The sequence below is a fragment of the Nyctereutes procyonoides genome, unplaced genomic scaffold (genome assembly GCF_905146905.1).
Source record: "Nyctereutes procyonoides isolate TBG_1078 unplaced genomic scaffold, NYPRO_anot_genome, whole genome shotgun sequence".
In the NCBI taxonomy this organism is placed as follows: Eukaryota; Metazoa; Chordata; class Mammalia; order Carnivora; family Canidae; genus Nyctereutes; species Nyctereutes procyonoides.
The window spans coordinates 6,316,665-6,339,232 of NW_026575024.1; the positions used below are offsets into that span (position 1 = coordinate 6,316,665).

General features: G+C 50.7%; 1 protein-coding gene across 1 annotated transcript; it reads right to left on the reverse strand.

Annotated features, from left to right (window-relative positions):
* Positions 1-769: 769 nt before the first annotated feature.
* Positions 770-9,942, reverse strand: FAM210B (family with sequence similarity 210 member B). Its single transcript, XM_055342767.1, has 3 exons — positions 9,724-9,942; positions 3,358-3,533; positions 770-3,173 (listed from the first exon to the last, which is right to left on the reverse strand). Exons 1-3 carry the CDS (start codon positions 9,907-9,909, stop codon positions 2,957-2,959), a joined length of 579 nt encoding a protein of 192 aa, XP_055198742.1. The 5' UTR covers positions 9,910-9,942; the 3' UTR covers positions 770-2,956.
* Between the last annotated feature and the right edge of the window lie 12,626 nt (positions 9,943-22,568).

Genomic DNA, 22,568 nt, shown 5'->3' on the forward strand with positions numbered 1-22,568 from the left:
GCTGTTGGTGGCTTCCTTTGATCCCCTTACCTGGATCCCAAGGGACACTTGGCAGGTTGTTTTTGTACTTATTACTCTGGAGCCATGCCATGTATGTAAAGTTGAAACATCGAGACACAAATACATCTAAGTTGCATGAGTAATTCTGTTCACTACCTGTTCACTACTGGCCTGCAAAATAAATGAGTAGGTGCCATGAGAGAAGCAGGTGTATCCGTTTTCTGATCTATACTATGTGCTTCTAATGCATAAAGTTACATATTTGTTTCTGGCTGTGGACATCATCTCAACCAGAGAGGGTAAACTTGACCTTGGAAGTGTTGAAGTTCCTGAGAACTAAGAACCATGCTTTTCATGGCCAACTTCGATGCAAGAAACTAGAAATGATACAAGGAAGTGGCCAACGTGGAGAAACTTCTAGGTCAGCTTTGGTGACACAGTGACAGAAGCTTCAGAACACAACTGAGTAAAGCTCCAGGTATCCATCCAGTTAGCTCCCTTGGGATGAAGCTTTTCAGTCTTGAATAAACCAATTTTTACGTTCCCAAAGTAGTATTTCGTGCATCATCCACCCAAGATATAGTTAATATAACGTGACCAACTTCACCAGTGACACCAGCTAAACTGTCATTTCCCAAACAGAATCCCACACGAGCAAAGAAAATAGTTCATTGTAGTTGCACAACATTAACAAACTAGTCACACACAGTGCTGCTTCCTAATCAGCGACAGTTACAGCATAACCAGAAGAGGAATCCAAAGTTCTTCATACACTACAAAGATGTTTATTTGTTTCAGGGAACTTAAGCAGCTCATTTTGTCAGATACAAAATTAGGAATGAACAATTGCTTACATTTTTAAAATAGATGTTTTATTTCCCCTAGTTCCATAAAAACAATGTAAATACAGGCAATCTACATCTTGCTGGTGAAGTCACATATTCCCTGGTCCTTTGATCTCTTTTCCAGGTTTGGTTCTGTTGGGACCACTGGCTGCAGGAGTGGAGTGGAGGTGGGCTTAGGAGAGGCCATGGCTATTTGGTTTGGTGATTGTTTTTATTGCTTGCCCTGTCAGTCCACTTCCATTCCTCCAAACGTGGAATCAGAGTTTGATTTCAGCCCTTAATCCTGTAGGACTGTCAGCTTTTTCTTGCATAGACATTACTAGGGATCTGACTAGTAGGGAGACTGGTAGAGAAGGTGTTTAGGAGTGGGAAGCCAGCTAGGTGAACAGAGCCTGACCACAGGAGGGACTGCCAAGCGCTCTCGCCAGGCATCTGGCTCAGCTGTGTCGATGTCCTTGCAATTAGATCCCAGAAAGGCAACTTGAAATCAGTGAAGCCTTTTGGCAATGCGCTAATTGCTTTAAGGGGGGGTGAGGGGGACCCACTTTAACATTAGTCTTGAAAGGCAAGTGGAGAATTGTCTCTCAAAGCTTCTTGTGAAAGTTAACTGAAATAATGGACGTAGTTACTAAGGCTCAGCCAGGGGGCAGTCAGCAGCCAGGGGGTAAAAACCAGGATGGTCAATTTATAGTTCTCTTAGTTTTCTGATTGTCACCTAGGTAATTAATAATTGGAACTCCCTCGGCCAAGGTGGCAGGGTGGAACTGGTTAATCGGGGTCCCGGTGTGGACCGTGCTGTGTGTGGATGCGGCCTGAAGGGTAGCTTTACAGGAATCCCACGGAAAGGAATTCCCTCCAGTTTGCCTGCTTCTAAGTGCTTCAGGGACAAAAATCTCAATTTGGATCTGCGTGCTTGAGTTTCTGTTCTTAATAATGTCCCTAAGAGCAATGGTTCTGGGCGGGGGGCGCTCATATCAAACATCCTGTATCAGGTAAAACCAGCTCATCAGAAAGTAATTATGCCTGCCTGTCCCTCTCCCTCCCTGGCTTGTATCATTTCATATTAGTTCACATTAACATTATTTCACAGTTGCCTCCCATTTACAGCAAGTGCCTCCAATTCTTTTTAGAGAAAGGAGAATCTTTTTTAATATAACTTTGAAAAGGAGAATCTTTTTCAATATAACAAAATCTTTTTCTATATAACTTTAACTCAGTTAAAAAAAATCAAAGTAGTGATACAATGTAAACATTGTGACCTAAGTTCTGGAATGTCTGAAGTTTGATGTAGAGGGTTCAGCAAAGATTGTCTTAGCTTTCCATGTGTGTGGTATCCAGGTTCACTTGTGGAGAAGGCTGTCAGGAGCTACGTGATACCCCTGCTACTGGATAAAGTTTCCATATTTTCCCTAAACAGAGACCAATGATCCTGACCTACTTTAATGCAGTTTGAGAACCACCAGGTAGGAGCCATCATGTCCAGATCTGAGGGTGTTTTAGGATCAATGAAACACACCAGAAATACTTGGTCATTCTTCCCCCCAAAACATGTGTAACGGACATCCAAGTGTTGATGCTAATTTAGATCCTGGTTACATATTGTTAAGTCTTAAATTGATTCATTATTTGTAACACTGGCAGCTGTTTTGCAGAATATTGCATATTAAACCGCAGGCAGCCTGACAACAGATATTGGAGGAAGGGGAATTTAAAAAACTAGCTTAATGAATCGTTGCCCTTTAAGAATCTAGCGAAGATTAACCCCTGGGGCTTCTGCAGATTAGAACCTCACCAGTGATCTTCCAGAAGGAACATTTTGTAGGCTAACAGTTTTGTTTGAGATGACAACTCAGTTTGTGATATTTTGCTGACATTTTAGATTATGGATACAAGCCCTGTGATGAAGAGCATTAAGACCATTTGTAAAGCAAAATAATTACAATTATTAAAAACCCCGAATTTTTGCTGGCAAAGGTAAACCTTATTCATGAGAATATAGCAATTAGCTTCCTTCCCCCCCACCCCTCCCCTCGGAAAAGCTATATCCTAAAACTAACCCAAAGTTTCTATTGAAAAGCAATAGGTTTTCAGGCCCACAGTTGGAGAGTTCATCAAGGCTTTGCAGCTGGAGGTTTAAAAAATCCCACTTTGCGAAAATATCTGACAATGAAGGGCACAGAAACTAAGGTGATGCTGATTCTCACCGGGGCAAACAGCTTGTGGATGGCATAGGCCACCACGAAGGTACTCGTGCCTGCTGCCATTTTTGACTGCACCAGTGACTCTTTAAATCCGAGTTTAAGCAGGACTGCAGACATGTCCACACCACTGGGGAAAGAGACCAAAAAAAAAAAAAAATCATCATGAGGGGTTAAGTTACACAATTGATTTGGCTCTAAGATTTAAAGTATTTAAAAAATGTGACAAAAGTGGTCAGACGAATAAAAGTTCATAGGAAAAATGTCGTTTAGAGAATCATGCATGACAGGACAGTAAAGAACAGAGATCCTACCTTGAAACCACCGTGTAGAAGATGCCCAAGGAGACTAACGAGATTCCAATGTGCAGCGACACAGCAACGGCGCCGTACTCTTGGAAGACCTTTCTCAGCTGCTGTGACTTGCTTTGCTTTTCCTCCTGTCCGCTGCTGACAGCTCTGCCTGTTGTCGCAGTGATTTTGCTGGGGTCCTGTGCACAAACCAAAGGAGAGATGATCTGGGGCAAGAGCAAGGATGTTAGTAGCTGACGGCAGCTTTCCTGTCGCTCCGTGTTCTATCCTCCTTTCTCCCCAGGGAGGGACCAGTGACTCTTCCTCCTCAGGTGAGGCTAGTGCCCACTTCAACACTGAGCGCACTGGAAGGCTGGGGCTTGCGTATGATCAGCGGGATGATGGCCTCAGGGGTTTCCAGGTCCCAATCTCCAGAACCTGTGAATATGGCAGAAGGATTCTGCAGATGTGATTAAGTTAAGGATCTCGAGATGGGCAGGCATCGTGGATTTTCCGATGTAGTCACAAGGGTCCTTATACGTGAAGAGAGGGAGGCGGGAGGGCCAGGGAAGATGTGAGCACAGAAGCGGACATCTGAAGACATTGCTCTGCTGGTTGGGAACATAGAGGAAGGGGCCAGGGGCCAATGAGTGTGAATGGCCTCCAGATGCTGGAAAAGTCTGCTGGAAATGGGCTCTCCCTCAGAGCCTCCAGAAGGAACCGGCCTTGCCAATGCCTTGACTTTAGCCCCCGTGAGACCCATTTTGGACTTCTGGTCTCCAGACCTGTAAGGTAATACATATGTGTGGTTTTAAACCACTGGAATTCTGGTAAGCTGTTGTTAGAGCATCAACAGTAGCTAAGACCTTCGGGCTCACACACCTGGGGACGCTGTCCCTGAGCCAGGCAGTGCTGGATGTTTCTGCATCTGCTGTTGGCTTTCACCCTCACAACCACTTTCTAGGTAGATACTATTTTCTTCCCACTTTACAGAGGAGCCACACAGGCTTCAGTTGGCCCAAAGTGACCAAAACTAGAATCCAGGTCGTCTGGGTCCACAGCCTGAGCACATGAAAACCATCCTAGACTACGAAATCAAGGACAGTGAAAGCAAAATAAAATAGAGCAGAAGCTACCTGTATTTATGACCAGAATCGAGGTTTACCCCAGACAACTAAGCAGATCCAGGGATGGCCGATTCCTGGGCCATGAATGCACCAGCTGGGATTTGCATAGAAACAGACCGCCGCACCCAGCATCTCAACATTTTTTTCTTAAAGGTTTTGACACAGAGAATGCATAAGCAAGAGAGGGCATGCATGCCCAAGGCCCCAGGCCAGGGGAGCAGTAGGCAGAGGGAGAGGGAGAAGCAGGCTCCCCACTGAGCAGGGAGCCAGATCCCTGGGCTCACTCCCAGGACCCCCAAATCATGGCCTGAGCTGAAGGCAGACACTTAACCAACTGAGCCACCCAGGTGCCCCTATCTTTTAACATTTATTGAGCACCTACAGGGCCTGGAACGTTTGGGAAAAACGACCCAACAACGCTGCATTTCTTTTTTTAAAAAGCTCCTTCTCAATATGGAGCCTTTTTTATGAAAGATTTTTTTGAATCCTAATGACCTATCTCTCACAGTATCTGGGTCATTTAGCTCCAGTTCCTGCCTTGCAGAATGAAGGCTTTTTCTTTGTATTTTTAGAGTAGGTTGCATCCGGGCCAACTTCAAAGGCAAGATGGAAGAGGAGAACAGCCCAGAGTCCCCAGAAGGTATGGGCAGGGCTCTCTCTGAATGAAAATGAAACAACTGGAGCCCAGAGCAGCACCTCCAAATCTAGGGAGGCCCCCCGGGGGCTGCAGGGGACCTCCCAGCCCTGCCTTGCTTCAGGAGCCCCATGTCCCCCAGGCATGTGGGGCTTTTCTCAGGAGCTCCCAGGTGGCTTATGTGCGGCTGGTCCATTCGTACTTCTGTCCAGGTGCCCAGTGTCTGATTTTGTGCCCTGGGGTGAGGCCTGGGCACTGGGATTAGTTATCAGTTGCCAGGCAAAGCCCTGCTTACCAATCCTACCTCCCCCTGCCCTGCCCTTTTCCACCCTCAGCGTGTTCTCCAGATATACCTGCTGAGCAGCTGACTGGGGACTCCTACCCATAAGCTTCTCATCTCAATTTCATTCAGAAATTAAATTAGTTAAAATTTCATTTAATTCATCTCAATTTCTTTCAGTGCTGCTCACATTCCTGGGAATCCAATGTTAAAGCCACTTTCAGAGTTATGAAAACAGAGACCTAACAAAAGGGGAGGGGCTGTTCGAGATCCAGTCTCTGGTCACAGGTCTCAGCGCAGTTTTTGTTTTTGTTTTTTTTAAGGGCGAGTGTGCACATGTGGATTGGTGGGGGCGGGGGAGGTGGGGAGAAAGAATCTTAAGTAGACTCACCCGTGAGCACAGAGCCCGACCCTGAGCCAAAATCGAGTCAGATGCTTACCCAACTGGGCCACTCAGGCACCCCTACCTCTTTTTGATTAAAGACTTTTTAATCTTTAATCTCTCCACCCGACGTGGGGCTCGAACTCACAACCCTGAGATCTAGAGTCAAGTGCTACACTGACCCAGCCGGCCAGGCACCCCTCCGAGACTGCATTCAGGTAGGCAGCAACCCATAACTTCTTTTGAAAGGTTTAAAGGAAACCACCTGTGTCCTCAGGTTAGGCTCCCTCTATTGAGCCAGGTGCTAGGCTTAGTGCTTTAAAGGTGTCATTTTATAAAACCCCTTGTGGTAACCCGATGACGTGGGCACCTCTGTGGCTCCCACTTTGACAGGCGGGAGACCGAGGGTGTGGGGGTGGTGAGCAGGCGGCAGTGCCTGGCCTAGTCACTGCAGTGGCCACTAGGAGGCCACACGGCTTCTGCAGTCAGACTGGCCTTTGTGTCCTGTAAGAGCTGAACACTCCTAAAGTTCTGGAACACTTTTCCGGGATTTCAAGGCTTTGGTGGGGAGAAGACCAGTCTCCTTTAGGTTGGCTGGCACATGTGACTTCTCCTTCCCCCTAAAGCTTTTCACTGGCTTGCCTCCCAGCAGCCAGAATGGCTACTCAGAGCTCAGGTTCATTCTGATAAGCAAGGCCCCACCCTCCTTTTGGCTGCCAGGCGTTGGGCGCTGATAGGGCAATAATCTACAATCTCCAGTCCAAGTGCCAACGACGTTCTGAGGCTGAGAACAGAGAAACCCCTTTTCACTTCCTACCCTTGACACTTGGCCTGACCAGACTTAATTATGCCCCATCTGTCCATTCACCAGAGCCGAGTGGACCTGTCTCTGTCGAGGGCTCTTTTCTTTACAACCTCTGTTTTGGCAAAAGGCCTTTTGGCCAAAGGAAAAAAAAAAAAAAGAAAAACAAAGAGGCGGCCAGACTTCCAGCTACAGAATAACCAGCATCTACTGCAAAACAATGGGAGGGATAAAATACTCAGACACAATGGACAATTTGCTGTGAGCCAGCCGCAGAGTCTTAACTTTCTAGAGTTAGAATCTTGGGACAATTTTCTTTCCTTTTATCGTTGTAAAGGGAAGTTTCTTTAAACATTGTGAGCCATTTGGTCTTCTTCCTAACTAACCCTAGAGGAGACTGAAGAAGCTAAAATAAAGGAATTTTTGAGGGGGTGGCTTGCTATTTTACAGACATTCCTTTCTTTGTGAAATACCACCCTAAGTGCCTGTGATGTTATGTTAGGCACTGCCCTGGGTGCACATAACATCATACGTCCCCTGATGTCTGTACTTAGTCAAAGTGCTTTTAGATCCTGCATGTCTTGTGCGTATGTGTGTGTGTATGTGTGTGACTGCCTCCCTGCCCCCAAGCCAAACAGTTACTAGAGTATAAAAGGCTATATTAGAAGAGGCAGGGAGGTTTTGAGGAATGAGCCAAAGCTGTTGCTCACAATGTTTGGAGTGACACCTGTTTTCATTCATTCAATAAATAGTAATAATCCTAAACATGACACTACAGTGTAGGGCACTATTCTGAGTACTTTGAAAATATTAATTCAGATAATCCTCACAACAACCTTGTGAGATAGGTATTATTGTCATCCTCACTTAACAGAAGAGGATCCTGGAAGCCCAGAGAGGTTTAGTAACTTTCGGAGGGTCACACAGGAATTACTTGTCAGAGCTCGGATCTAAACCTGCCAAGTCTGGTTCCGAGGCTTTGCTCTAAACAACTATGCTATGTTCCTCACTTATTCACGGATACCTGCTTTGTGCGGGGCACTGCTCCTAGTACGGGGTGGGGGGAGGGCGATGAAGGAGACAGACAAAACTCTACCTCAGGAAGCCTGTGGTCCGGTACGGAGGGTGGGGACAGGAAACAGTAAAGGACAGCATCAGGACTGCCAGATATGACAAGTGCTATGGAGAAACCTCAAGGAGAAGAGGTAGACGGGTAGGACTGTGGGGAGGGGCACTGCCAATTTATATAAGGGCACCAAGGAGGAGCTCCCTGAAAAGGCAGCATGTGAGCAAGAACTGACAAAAGACACTGGGGCTTTGGAGAGCAAATCATTTGCCTAAGATTTCCCTCCCATAGTGTAGGTGTAGGCAGGCTGGGCTGCCAGCTGACATGACGAGAATCAGGTTAAGTGACAAAGGCAGGATTGTCCTGCGGCTTCACCTCCCTCTGGTTAGAGTGGAGACCCCGCCAAAGGCAGATGCGAGTCGGTCTCTCAGGTACCTGATGGAGACCCGAAGAGCACTCCCTCTTCCCAGTGGCCAAAAACATGGTGCCCTGTGAGTAGCCAGGAACAGCTGATGGGGGAGACCCCTGCAGCCGCTGCCAGGCCCCACCAGGGATGGATTTCCTCAGGGAGATGACAGTTTGAGTGATGAGTATGTTCTCTCCTAGCAGCCTGTCAGGTTCTGATCCCACTCGGATCCTGCCCATCTACCAGGCAGCAGGAGAAACAAGCACAGCCCGTGAGGTCCTGTGAACGTACCCGATGCCAGGTTTCACATTCATGCTCCATGAAATGTGAATTATTAACATCCCATTTTACAGACAAGGAAACCAAAAGAGAAGTGGGGAAATTTGATCAAGGCCACAGAACTACTGAGTAGAGACAGGAATATGGGGAGTCTGACCACACTCGTCACCTCTGTATACACATTCATATTCATGCATGCTCTCGTGCCACACACCTGCCAGTGCCAGGCCCTGGGCTAGGGACAAAACTGATGTGGCTGATGGGACAGACAAGCAAGTCAGGAGACCATTCCAGATGATAAGTGTAGGGAGGAACCGCATCCATGGGACTGGGTGGGGGGGGGTGTCAGTGGAGGCACCCAAGGCATCACTGATGGTCAGGGAAGGCTTCCTGGAGGAAGGGACAAGTGGGCTGATCCACGAAGAATCGCTAGGAGGCAGCCAGATGGGTGCAGAAGGCTGGGGATTTAGAGACAAGATCTGCAGCCTGTCAGATGGGGGAGCGGAAGGCAGGAGGCATGTTGAGGGCGGGAGTCAAATCCCTAAGGAACGTTCATTCCGGAAGCTGCACTGGCACTGCGCTCAGCCCCGCTTCAGCTCATGGGATTGTCCCCCAAACTCTTGTTGGGAACGTGCTATTTTTAGCCCTTTGAAAGGTCAGCGAACAGGCTCAGAGCCTTCAGCCTACTTGGGGTGAGGTCACCGGGCTGCGGAGCGGAGGGCAGGGATCCTAGTCCTCAGGCAAAGGGGCTGCAGGCAGCCCGGTTCTGCGTGTCCCTACTCGTTAGCCCTGTGTCTCCAGACTGTGCTACTTACCACTGTTTTCCTTTAAGGAGATGAGTGGGAGAGAGAGAGAGAGAAACTAAATTTTTTTTCTTTTTCTAGGAAAGTCCGTATTACCCTTCTGTAGGGAGGCCGGTTTTCACTTCCCATCCATAGAAGGCGACAGAAAGGGAGCAGGAGGGAACACTGGAGTCTGGCGGGGAGGGGGAGGCCTGCTCTCTGCTTAGACACCGGGAGCCGCAGCGTGAGCTTCGCGGTCCTGCGCCCTGGGGCCCGGGCGGAGGAAGGGGAAGAACCCGACAGCCATGTGACAGGGCGCTGACAGCCAGTCCGGCCCCGGCGACCGTCCTCTCGGCCACCGGCCGACGCCTTGGGAACCTGGGGCTCGGCCAGACGCTGTGTGACCTTGGGCAGATCACCAGACCGCCCTGAGCCTCAGTTTCTCCAGCCGTTAACTGGGACGATCGCTTCCTTGGCTTGTAGGGGTTGGGGCCTTGGGGACCCTGGGGGCGCTCGGTCTGGGCAGCTGGGCGAGTGCAGGTCTCCTTGGGCGGAGGTGGACCGGGAGCCGGGATCCGGGAGCCTGGGGCCGGGGCGGGGGCGGGGGCGGGGGTGGGGGCGGGGAGGCTTACCTGGCGGCCGCCGCTGTCCCCGCGGACCGCGCGCAGCAGCGGAGCGTCGGGCCCGCGCCGGAGCGGCGGCAGCAACACGGGGGGCGGCGCGCACGGGGCGGCGGCGCCCAGGACCCAGGCGGCGCGAGGCCGGACCCGGGCGCCCACTCTGCCCGCGGGGCCCAGCAGCGCCAGCAGCCCGGCCATGGCGCGCCGAGAAGCGCTCCCGCGGGCGCAGCGGGCCGGACGCGCAGCGAGCACCGGGGGGCGGGGCCCGCCCGAGCCCGAGATCCGAGCGGGCCCCGCCCCCGGGCCCGCCCCCGGCCCCGCCCCTCCGCAGCCGCACGCGGGGCGGGTGGGGCCTGAGCCGCGCCATCCCTCCGGGCCCCGCCCCGGCCCCGCCCCCCGGAGCCCGAGCCTCGCGCGGAGTGGGCGGAGCCGGAGCCGCGCGATCCCTCCCCGGCCCCGCCCGGCCCCGCCCCGCCCTCGGCCCCGCCCCCGGAGCCCGAGCCTCTCGCAGTGGGCGGAGCCGGAGCCGCGCGATCCCTCCCCGGCCCCGCCCCCCGGAGCCCGAGCCCTCGCAGTGGGCGGAGCCGGACCCGCGCGATCCCTCCCCGGCCCCGCCCCGCCCTCGGCCCCGCCCCCGGAGCACGAGCCCTCGCAGTGGGCGGAGCCGGAGCCGCGCGATCCCTCCCCGGCCCCGCCCCGCCCGCCCCGCCCCGCCCCGGAGCCCGAGCCTCTCGCAGTGGGCGGAGCCGGAGCCGCGCGATCCCTCCCCGGCCCCGCCCCCCGGAGCCCGAGCCCTCGCAGTGGGCGGAGCCGGAGCCGCGCGATCCCTCCCCGGCCCCGCCCCCCGGAGCCCGAGCCCTCGCAGTGGGCGGAGCCGGAGCTGCGCGATCCCTCCCCGGCCCCGCCCCGCCCGCCCCGCCCCCGGAGCCCGAGCCTCTCGCAGTGGGCGGAGCCGGAGCCGCACGATCCCTCCCCCGCCCCGCCCCCCGGAGCCCGAGCCCTCGCAGTGGGCAGCCTGGGACCCGGAGCCCCCCCTGCCCCCCGCGCAGCTCGCGGGGCGGGAGATTCGTGCCTGTCCCTGTCCTTGCAGTTTAGGCTGCGTGGATTCGGCCGTATTCTAGTGGGTACAGGAGAGTCAGCGGGCAGCCCAGGTGCAAGAGTGACGGAGTTGGACTCCTGCGTGATGGGAAGTGACGAGGTCACCGGTGGAAGGCTTATGGGATGGGAAATACTGGTGTGACCATCTTTGAGAGATACAGTATGCCACAGTATTCAATAATTATTAACTGATGATAATGATGATAGTGACTCCATTGGTCTCCATTCCACAGAAGAAGAAACTGAGGCCCAAAGAAACGGAGCCTTTCCCGAGGCCTCTTATCTTCATACACTTTCCATTGCCTGAGATCTTCAGCATTTTTTGGTAGAAACTAGAGGATTCTAAATGATTCTAAATCTTTGCTATTTATTTATTTATTTATTTATTTATTTATTTATTTATTTATTTATATCTTTGCTATTTTAAACAGAAAAGAATTTACCACAGGGAATTAGTGCTTGGAAAACCACTGGAAAAGCTAGGGCAGAGTGGCACTAGACTGGGCCCCCAGAAAAGACTCCCTGGACACAGCAACACCCGCCAGGCACATCTGGGGACGTGGGCATCCGGAGTGAATGAATTCTAGAACATGCTGCCATAGCTGTGATCCAGGGTTCAGGAAACTGCCACCACTGCACCTGCCTTCCAGCTCCCACAAAACTGGTCCAGTGTGGCTGCTGTCTCTGCCACAACTGCCTGTCCACACCCATAGCTTGGCAACTGGACACCTGAATTCTTCAGAAAACCCCCAATCTCTGCAAACCTGCTTACCAGCAGCAAAAAGCCAAAGCCCTAGGAAGATGCCTCTGCCTAGTTTCTGCCTTCAGAATATTGTGCAAGTGCATCCAATTGGCAGAAACGAATTCGTATCCAGAAGCCCAGCTCTGAAGGAGTCTGTGAAACTTTAGCCTTTCTGCCAGGAAGGTTCTGGAAAGAGATGGGATCAACATGCCTAAATTCAGTAGGACAGCAAATAAAAACCTTTTCTGGAACACACCCACCCCTACTACGGGAAGCCCCTTAGGTTTCATTGGCTAGAACTGTGCCACGTGATCACTCTTAGCTGCAAGGGAGTCTGAAACTCAAGGATCTGGCAAAAGGAAGCAGAGTTGGCTTTGGAGCAGGCATATTGTCTTCCTAACAGAGTTGAGGTTCTGTTGGCAGAGGTGGTGGGAGGTGGTAACCCACAGATGGTGCCACAGGGTGGTGTGTGCATGTGTGGCAGAGTGAATAACACGGGAATGTATGTTTGCAAGTTGGAATCAGCATGTGTGTGTGTGTGTGTGTGTGTGAAGTGTTGAGGAGGAAGTGGGTGAGGTGCTGAAGCAAGATGTTTCCTCCTTTCCATCAGAGGAACCCCTTTTCCCAGTTTCCAAGGGAACATGTCATTAAAGTGCTCTGGGGTCGGGGGCCTGTGATTACTCATACGGCTTGTTTCTATAGGAATGTGGGGGATAGATTCCTGAGCACAAGCAGTGTTCAACTGGCAAGTGGGCAGCGTTTGGGAGCAACTGCTGTGCAATGCATATTCTCTGACCATACCTACATACCTAAGTCTTCCTGTGGACAAGAGCATTTTTATTCCTGTTCTCTTTCTCACTTTGTTAGAAGATGCAGTGACTGTTTCTGTTTGTGGCCTGTCTGGAGTCCTCCCTCTGCCCTGTTTCTGTCCCTTTTTCCAAGGCAAACCCAATCACTCCTGCCCATCCATCACTTCTTGCACCCTCTTTGTTCATTTCCAATCAGCATTTATTATTGTGATGACTCGGGGCATGCCAGGTGCTGTGTTGGCAGCAGGTGATACAGTGGAAGGCCCGTTGTCTCAAGATTTGGTGGATAGCCTCAGGGCTTTGGTGCACTACAGGCTTGGCTTAGAACCTGGCTCTGGCCTGAACCTTTGCTAAGTGACTCCAACTAAGTCTCTACTTCTTGCCTTATAGGTGGGAGTAATAGGACTCATCTCAGAGGGCACCATGATGGTTAAATGTGATGACATATTTCAGGGCTTACAGAACTGGGCCTGGCATGGAGAAGGATTTGAGAAATGAAAACATGGCTGGTAGTTCTTCCTGCCCCCTTTTCTTCCTGTTGTAGTTTGGGTGAGGCTGTCAAATCTCAGTGCTCCACCTGCCCTCTGGTCAGGGGCTGGCCACAGGACCCAGGTCTTGCCAAAGGCCTCACTGCCTCTGGTATTGATAAGAATGGGATCATGCTGTATAACTATATTATAACATGATCTTTTCACTTCATAGGTCACTGATGTCTTTGTTGAAACCACCATTGTGGAATATTATTTAAAAGTCACAAAGCATTCTATAATGTTGATGCACCATGAGTTATTTAATCCAGTCTCCTAGTACTGGATGTTATGGACTAAATGTTTGTATTCCACTCCAGCCCCCTTCCCCCTCTAATGCCTGTGTTGAAGCACTAACCTTTAGTATGATAGTTTTTGGAGATGAGGACTTTGGGAGGTACATAGGGTTAGGTGAGGTTATAGCATGGGCTCTCATGATGGGATTAGTGCCCTTATTAGAAGTGGAAGAGAGCCCAAACTCGCTCTCTGCCTGCCATGTGAGGCCACAGTGGGAAGGCGTTCAGCAAGCAGGGAAGAGGGCTTTCACCAGAACCTGTTCGTGCTGATACCCTGATCTGGAACTTCCAGCCTCCAGAACTGTGAGACATAAATTTCTGTTGTTTAAGTTCCCCAGTCTCCCTGTCTGTGGTATTTTGTTATGGGAGCCCAAGCTGACTAATGTAGACTATAATGGATATATATAGGTGATTTCCTTTTTTTGTTTTTGTTTTTTTTTAATAACTTGGACTTAATGATCAAGTCTCCCAGCCCCTTCCCCCCTCCCTTTTTTAAAAAAGATTTTATTACTTATTCATGAGAGACACACAGAGAGGCAGAGACATAGAGGGAGAAGCAGGATCCTTGCAGGAGGACTCAATCCTGGGACTCTGGGATCATGACCTGAGCTGAAGGCAGACACTCAACCATTCATTGAGTCACCCAGGCATCCCTCTAGCCCTCTTTTTAATACCCATTATTTGTATTGTCTTGCAGCAATAGATCCTGTTAGTAATCTTCTCCTTGAAACAATCTCATCCATTCATTTAATGGCTTACTCAGAGTGTACTTACTGGGTACTAATGATGTGGTGAGGTTTGCTTCCATTACACCAGGACTACTGATTCTTTTTCTTCCATGTGGCAGAGTCTTCAGAGGCAAATAGGTCAGAGGTAGGTTCTGAAGTTCATGACCATTAGCCGTGTGGCCCGGAGGAAGGTATGCAACCTCCTGGAAACTCAGGTTTTTTTTCCTGTAATACGGGCATAACAACATGTCCTCTATGGCTTCCTAGAATAATGGAAATGAATCCCATTTGTGCACAACAGATGTGGTATCAGAGCCCCAGATGCTTCACCCCCCAACCTCCTTCCCTCCATCTGGACACAAGTGGCCTTGGGGGACATAACGAAAGAAGGAGGGCAGAGGAGAAAACATGACCCTGCATGGAGGTGTTGAGATGCACCAAAGAATCTCCTCTTGACTGTCTTTGAGATAAAAACAGATCATTCTCAGTGCACAGGAAGGATCTGGATTAACTGGGACTATGAGGTCTAAAGGTTTTTTGTTTCTGTTTTTGGTGTTTTTTTGTTTTTTTTTTTTTTTTTTTGTATGCTGTCTGAAATGGCTGCTAATGAGAATGTCTGAAGTAGTTCCTAGTAATGATTTAAAGACTACAACTCATGTCTGAGAAGCATGAGGACTCGCAGGACATAAAATCAATATCCATAAAGCAAACAGCGCCTACCTGTTCTATCGGCAATTGTGCTGAGTTTAAAAGCTCAGTTGATTTTTTTGATTATAACAAATACTTGCTCATTGCAAGAAATTGAATTCAAAAAAGATGGAGGGTTAATCTGTTTATTCATTCAATAAACACGTTTGGAATGCCTACTCGGTGCTGGGGACCATTCCAGGTGCTGTGGACACCTGAGCTAGGAAGACAAAAAAAAAAAAAAAAAAAAAAATCCCGCAGAGCTCATGCTCCACTAAGGAAGAGATGTTGGGGAAATAGAATTCAAAACAAAATCTCCCGCCAATCCAGAAAATCTTTCCACAGAAAGAAAAGAGAAAGAAAACAGTTTTGTTGAGTAAACATTAAGCTGGAATGTGATACCTGTGACAGGTGAGTCACTAAAGAGATGGCAAAGACAGAAATCTTGCCCTTTTATGCAGCTCAGCAGATATAATGCATTGCATCCATGCCCTCAAGATAAACGGTAACTAGTTCTCAAGTAAGAGGACTTGAGAGCACCATTTGTCACACATAGTTCGTCTTAAATCCCCTGGTAATGGGGATGGCCATTTGTGATTGCTAATTATCTTCCTGAGAAGAATAATAAACTTGTCATGTCTCTAGGACAAGCATGTAATTGTAACAGGGAGCTAGTCACCTAAGTGAGACCCTCCCCTAGACTGGGAGTTGAGGATACTATCTTTCTTCATGTTTACATTTCAAAGATACAGCTCTCAGCTTTTTAAGAAACATGTTTCTGGGTTGTAAAACTGTCAAGAGCTTATTTCACCTTTAAAAAGGTTTGCAGGCATTTCACCGGGGCAGAAAAGGGATTTTCAAGTTTCTTAAAGGAAGTGCTTTAAGAAGCACCATGGAAAATTCACTTTTTTCATTTTGTTTTCACCCTTATACAGACAGGCATGAAACAAGTATACTCTCTGATGTGAGGCAGCAGTAAATATCACATGGAAGTGAGGTAAGAGATTGGGGAGTAATGGGGTGGCGGGCAGGGGGGCTTTAGATAGGCCAGTTGGTAGCTGTCACAGAAAGGTTCTGTGTGCCCTGAGCTGGCAGCAAGAGAACCAGGGAAGGACCTCCTAGCCTTAGCCGTTAGCACTTTTGCGTCCTTCCAGGAAGGTTTCTATGTATAAACAATGGCATCTAGTTATTTTATTTGACTTTCTTTTTTTCCCAAATGGGATTATAATGTGTCTTTCATCTGTTTTTTTTCAGCCACTATCCTATCAAGGACATCTGTCTGTGTCGGTAAATATACAGAGCAGCCTCATCTCTCTTGAAATGCCTACATTGTATTACCTGTGATGGTTGCACCAGAAATGGTTTACTCCTTTCCCCGCGTAGTGGACATTTAGGGTCTTTGCGGTGAAGGTGGAGAGTAAGAAGTCTGGCGTGAGGTCCAGGTTCAAGCTTTTCCTGTAGGACACTGGGAAATGATTTAACCTGTGCCTCAGTTTCTGTGTATACAAGATGGGGATATGCACAGCAGGTACATGATAGGGTAATTGTGAGCAGGAAATGTATTAACAAGGGTAAAGTGCTTAGAATACTGTCTGGCCCAGAGCAGCCCTATATTGGCGTTAGCTATTATTACTATGAATGATTAAAAAGTTAATGGTTGTTCTCCCACAGGGGTATAGCTATCTTCCCATTCCTTCCCTCTGTCCCTCCTCCACTCTGCTCCTCTCCTCCCTCAAATATTTGTTGAGCATCTATGATCTGCCCAGTATTGAGCCAGTTTTATGGGCGGATGGCTCAACATGGTCCTCACTCTCATGGAGCATTGATGGGTGAGGCTGATGGACGGTGAACAAGTGAGGAGAGCATCCAGAATTGTGTGTGCTGGGCGTTGGGTGATCAGAAGGACCTCCTCAAGAAAGAGGCATCGGCCATCTGAAAGGTCAAAGCAGCAGAGGCCGCCGAGCAGAAGGACAGGAGGGCACAGGTGCATTTCCAAAGAGGTGAGCTTGGTGTGTTGGGGGGCAGGTGAGCTTGGGTGTGTTGGGGGGCAGGTGAGCTTGGGTGTGTTGGCAGGGCACAAGGAGTGAGGGGTACGGCAGCGCTGGAAAAAGTTCTGGGGCGGGGGCAGAACAGTCGCTTTCATTCCAGATGCAGTGGGTAAAAGTTAAAGGGCTCTTATCCCAGGAGTGAGACAAGCCAATGGGAGAGAGGGGGAGAGAGGAGGAGAGGGAGATGGAGAGATGGAGAGGGAAAGAGAGGGAGGGAGAGAGGGGAAGGAGGGAGAGGGAGGGAGGGAAGGAGGGAGGGGGAAGGGAGAGAGGGAGGGGGCAGGGGGGAAGAGAGAGGGGGAGAGGGAGGGAGGGGAGGGGAGGGGGAAGAGGAGGGGAGAGGGGAGGGGGAGAAGGAAAGAGAGGAAGGGAGAGGTTGGGAGGGGAAGGAGGGAGGGGGGAGGGGAAGGGAGGGAGGGGAGGGGAGAGAGGGAGAGTGAAAGAGGAAGGGAGAGGGAAGGAAGGGAAGGAAGGGAAGGAAGGGAAGGAAGGAAAGGAGGGAGGGGGCAGGGGAAGGGAGAGAGGGAGAGAGAGGGATGGGGCGGGGTAAGGGAGAGAGGGAGAGAGGGAGGGAGAGGGAGGAAGCAGGAGGGGAAGGAAGGAGGGGGTGGGGGAAGGAAGAGGGAGGGAGGGGGTGGGGAAGGGAGGGGGAGGAGTAAGGGATGGTGGGGGAGGGGGAAGGGAGGGGGAGGAGTAAGGGATGGTGGGGGAGGGGGAAGGGAGGAGGAGGGGGAAGGGGGAAGGGAGAGGGGGACAGAGAGAGAGAGAGGCTTTGGGAGGGGGGACGTGCCTTGGGCTCCCGTGGACTTGCGGGCCACGTGCGAGGATTGAGGCACGGGGAAGCCTGGGGTGGGGCTAGGAGGTCGCGAGAGCCCCCGCCCCCGCCCGCCCCGCCCCGCCCGTGGAGTGTGCCCCGCCCACCCACCTGGGGAAGGAGCCGTGTTCAGGGTGGGGCCCCCGGGGAGCCGGGTGGTGCTGAGCCTGCCTGGACCGACTGAGGCCAGCGGGGGCCGCCCTATAAGCTTCGGGCTTCTGGCGGTGGGGGCGGAGAGCCACCCCTCCCGAGGGTCCCCTGCTGCTAAAACTGCCCCCTGCCCATGGGTGGCCTCCCTGTCTTCGACGTGCGGGCCAGTTTCGTGGGCCCCTGGCGCTGGGACCCGGAGGGGTGGCTGCAGGACCTCACCGCGAGCTGGCGGGGGGGGGGGGGGTGTGGGGGCGGCTGGCCCTCGGCGGGGGGGGGGGCGGGAAGCCCGGGAAGAGCCGGCCTGTGGGGTAAGTCGGGATTCCCCCTTTGCCAGGGTCCTATGGAGGGTCGCGAGGTGTCAGGGGCAAACCGAGTTCCCTTCGGCCTGGAAACCACGCGGGGCAGGTCTCAGACCTCGACGTGCAGGGACCTTTCACAGTGATGTTGTACGTGGATGACCAGGAGCGTGTGTGCACGCACCGGTCTCTCATTCGTCTCGCCGCAGCGTGGAGGTGTTGCTCATCAGCCCTCGTCTGCCGGCCTGCGCAGATTTTGACCCAGGTCAGTGTGGCCCAGAACGCTGGGCTCGAGGCTGGCACCTTCACTGACTGGCTTCTGGGAGTGACAGGCAAGGGATTTGAAGTCATTAGCCTCATACATCCTCATCATTTTCTCCCTGTGAGATGGGGAACAAATATCCAGGGCTGCCTACCGTTCCGGTGAGGAATCAGCCGGCCCCAAAAGCATCCTGGAGGAATGTGGTGGTGGTGGTGGTGGTGTGTGTGGGGGCAAAGCCATTTGGTTGCTTAGTTTCCCCCTTTTTAATAGATTAGAGGAAAGCAGGTGGGAGGTGGGGAGGGTGCTGGCTTGCCAATAGCTATCCAGGAAGATATATCTGTATATATATCTATATATTTAAAGATTTTATTTATTTATTCATGACAGAGAGAGAGACAGAGACAGAGAGAGAGGGAGACAGGCAGAGGGAGAGAAGCAGCTCCATGCAGGGAGCCCGACGTGGGACTCGATCCTGGGTCTCCAGATCACACCCCAGGCTGAAGGCAAGTGCTAAACCGCTGAGCCACCGGGGCTGCCCTATATCTATCTATATATATATTTTTATTATTTCCAGACACAGGCTGCTGGCATTTGAATTTTAGTCCTGCCAGTTGCTTGGTAGCTGACTTGGCCAAGTTACTTAACTCTCTGAGTTAAGAGAATAAATGTTATCGACTTTGTGGAAAATGTTCGAGTTTCAGTGCAGGTAAGGAGTAGAGCCTGGTACGGAGTAAATCCACGGTATCTGCTGTTTTGCCCCTGCTGGATGAGAAGACCACGACTTCTCATTCTTCTTTTTATATTAACTGCTATGCAGAGGAGGTTCAGGCCTGACGTGAATAGCTGCTCCTTTCACACTCTGCTGCCGCTTCTGGGTGCTTCTTAGGGATTGTCACATTTGCAGCTAACCTCAACCCCTGGGGTTGGCATTATGTTTTCCATTTTGTAGATGAGGCAGTTGAGACTTAGGGAGGTTCAGGGAGGGAGATCTGGGGCTGCAGGGCCCCTCCGTGACGCGGGGGCTAGGGGGCTTCCTTCCCTCAAGATGCGAGCTCATTGAAGCCCTCCCCGCGCAGCATCTAGGGCATGCTCGGAGTGGGGGCTGCTGAGGACTGCGCGCTCGCGCACGAAGGTGGCCTGAGCCCCCAAGGTCGCTGGGATTGCAGAGCTCGGCTTGGTCAGGGGCCCCGCGCCCCGCTGGCTTGCAGCTGGGTGATGCGCGCAGGTGGTTCAGACCGTCGCGGATTTACCCTCCACGGCGCGGCCCAGCGCACTGTTCACCCTGTTCTAGGCGTCCTCGCCCAGCAGGTGGCGCTGCAGGCCCTCCCGAGGCTCCGAGGGCGCCGAGGGCTCCCAGGGGTGAGGCACCTGCACGGACGCAGGTGTGGGGCGAATTAGGGCGTGCAAATGCAACTACTGAAGTCAACACCCCCCCCCCTCCCCGCCGCAGTCGAGTTCCCACCGGTCAGAGAAATGCTTCCGAGGCAGAGTCTCGAGTTCCCTTTTGTGGGAAACCTGCCTTAAATTCAGAGGTGAGCATGGAAGTAACCTTACCGCTCACTCTGAGTGCTTTTTGGGTTGTCGTTGTGCTTTTGTGTCTAGATTTTTTGCTACACCAAATGGATCCACATTTAAGTAACACGAACAGGTAACTGACATCATATCTTCCAGGACAGGTGTGTGAGCACAGCAGGTACAGTTTTCTGGGAGAGGACAGAGGCTTGGACAGACTCCGTGAATGGAGCAGTCCAGCCTGGAGGGGAACCCAGGTGGTCTGGCTCCGGGCCCTTCTTCCCCTAAGTCTCCCAGCTGTTGAGTAATCATCCTGTTTCCCACTTCTCAATTCCCCCTCCCCTCATGGATCCTCCCAGAAGCAAATGGGATATTTATTGGTATAGGGGTGAGGAGGTTGGGGGTGGGGAAGAAACAGGACAAAGAGAAAGGAGATGTTTTCTGAGAAGTGAAAAGTGATCACAGCAGCTGTGTTCATGACTCGGGGACAGATCTTTGGGCTCTGTGGGATGGGAGGTCATTCTGGAATCAGGAATGGCAATCCCTCCAGGCCCACAGAGCCAGACTGGGCATAAGTGAGTCAGCAGGGGCAAGGCTTGTGGACAAGGGCACAGCCATACCCATCTAAGGGGCCAGCTGTGTGCTCTAGCACATGTGTGCCCAACATGGCCACATCTATTCAATTCTTTTTTTTTTTTAAGATTTTATTTTTTTATTTATGAGAGACACATAGAGAGAGGCAGAGACACAGACAGAGGGAGAAGCAGGCTCCATGCAGGGAGTCTGATGTGGGATTCGATCCCGGGACTCCAGGATCACACCCTGGGCTGAAGGCAGGTGCTCAACCGCTGAGCCACTCTGGCTTCCTTCTATTCAATTCTTAAGATAAGCTGTGAGGTAAATTGGAAAGGTGGCTACAGATTCGGCCCTGCCCATTCGGAGGTGAGGCATGATTTCCCCTGCTTGGAATCTGGCTGGCCTGTGACTTGCTTTGGCCAGTAGAATGCCACAGAAGTGATGGTGTCCGTTTGCAGCCCAGCCTCAAGGGGCCTTGCACATTCTGCTGTTGCTCCCAAAACCTGTGATCACTCTGTGAACAAAACTGGCCTAACCTGCTGGAGGAAGAGCCCACGTAGGACAGAGTGAGTCATCCCAGCCAAGGCCATCTTAGACCAGCCAGCCCCATCTGTGCTCCAGTGGATCATAAACACAGGAACAAACCCAGCCACAGGAGCCAAGCCAGCCCGGACCAGCACAGCCTTCTGGCTGAGCCCAATCCAAATTGCCAAACCCCAGAATCATGAGACAGCAAGTAGTTGCTACACAGAAAATGCTAACTGACCCGAGCCTACTCTCTGCATTTTAAGAATGTAAAATCTCTTGATTTTTTTATTTAAAAATTTTTTAAAAGATTATTTATTTGTTTTAGAAAGGGGGAGAGAGAGAGTGTGCACGCACGCAAACAGTGGCGAGGAGGTGCAGGGGGAGAAGGGAGAGAGAGAATCTCAAGCAGACTCCAAGCTCAGCACGAGTCTGATGCGGGGCTGGATCACAGAGCCCAGAGATCATGACCTGAGCCAAAATCAAGAGTCGGATGCCTAACCAACTGAGCCACCCAGGCACCTGTAAAACCTCCTGATTTTTATATGTTGGCAATGAATTAAAAACAAACAAGCAAACATATCAAACCAGACCTCTAGAAGTTGAACCAAATATTTCTGAGTTCCAGGTTGGGGCTCCAGGAATCCCTGGTTGGCAAGCACTGGAATAGAAGTAAATCTTGGTTTGATACCGCAGTAATGTTGCCCGTGTAAATCGTAGTGAGTTCATAAATACTACTTGAATGGTAGTGTGGAGGACAATCACTGTGCCAACTCTCCAAGGGCACCCATCTCTGTGGGCTCTCCTCTTGGGATAAGGAATTTCAACTTTAGTTTCTGTGGTTTTCTTTGTTCAAGATTGTCTCTTGGTCCTGTTTAAAAATAGAATCTTTATGCTTCAGTAAGGCACAAAGTCCTAATCTTGTTACCCACTGCAGTGAGCCGGGGCACCAGCAGAGCTTTAGCTTCTGCACATCAATCTGCTTTAATAACTTCAGTGGCGAATAATCAAGGGTATTGACTAGGCGGAGGAAATGAGTATTTTGAATCCGTGTCCCTGAGCAGAGCCAAGCGAGGCAGCGGGAAGGAACCAGACTCTTGCTTCAACTTTAAGATTTTCAAGGTTTCCTAATTGTTTTCCCTGCATTGTCTGTGAGACTTTAAAGATCCATTAAAACAGACTTGGTCCCAAACACCTGATATAATGAACCAGATATAATTCCCTCAGATTTGCAAACGTGGGGAAGAAAAGAAAAAGCCTCTTTTTCAGGTAGGAATAGCCCTTGAGTCTTTTAGGGGAATTTGTCTCGTAGTTATTCACTGGGGGATCTTTTATGAGGCTGAGAAAGGATTGCGATTGTATATATTTTACATAATGGAGCTCAGCTTGCCATTCTGCCTTCAGACTTGGAGAGAGTCTGGTTCCTTTATGTTCAAATACTTTCAGTGTTCGTCCTGCTTTACAAGCTGCTATCACTTCAGCTAATGGATGAGGGGAGAGGAGACCCCATTCTGTAGAGCATCTTTTCTCTGAGTGTGGATGAGGACTACCAACGTCAGGATCACCTGAGTGGGGGTAGGAGGATGGCTTTCTTTTTAAACTGTGATATAATTGACATATAACATTGGGTCAATTTGAGATGTACAGTGCATTGGTCTGATAGGCTGAAATATTGCAGTATGATCACTATGGTAGGATTAGGTAACATCTTTATCATGTTACATATTTATCATTGGGTTTGTGTGTTGAGAATGGTTAAGATTTAGTCTGTCAGCAACTTTGAAGTT

Excerpts from the sequence above, each read along its gene's own strand:
- FAM210B (XM_055342767.1), bottom strand. The coding sequence starts at position 9,909 with ATGGCCGGGCTGCTGGCGCTGCTGGGCCCCGCGGGCAGAGTGGGCGCC. Across the intron at positions 3,534-9,723 it reads GGGACAGCGGCGGCCGCCAG|GACCCCAGCAAAATCACTGC; the intron begins GTAAGCCTCCCC and ends GTTTGTGCACAG. Across the intron at positions 3,174-3,357 it reads TTCTACACGGTGGTTTCAAG|TGGTGTGGACATGTCTGCAG; the intron begins GTAGGATCTCTG and ends CTCTTTCCCCAG.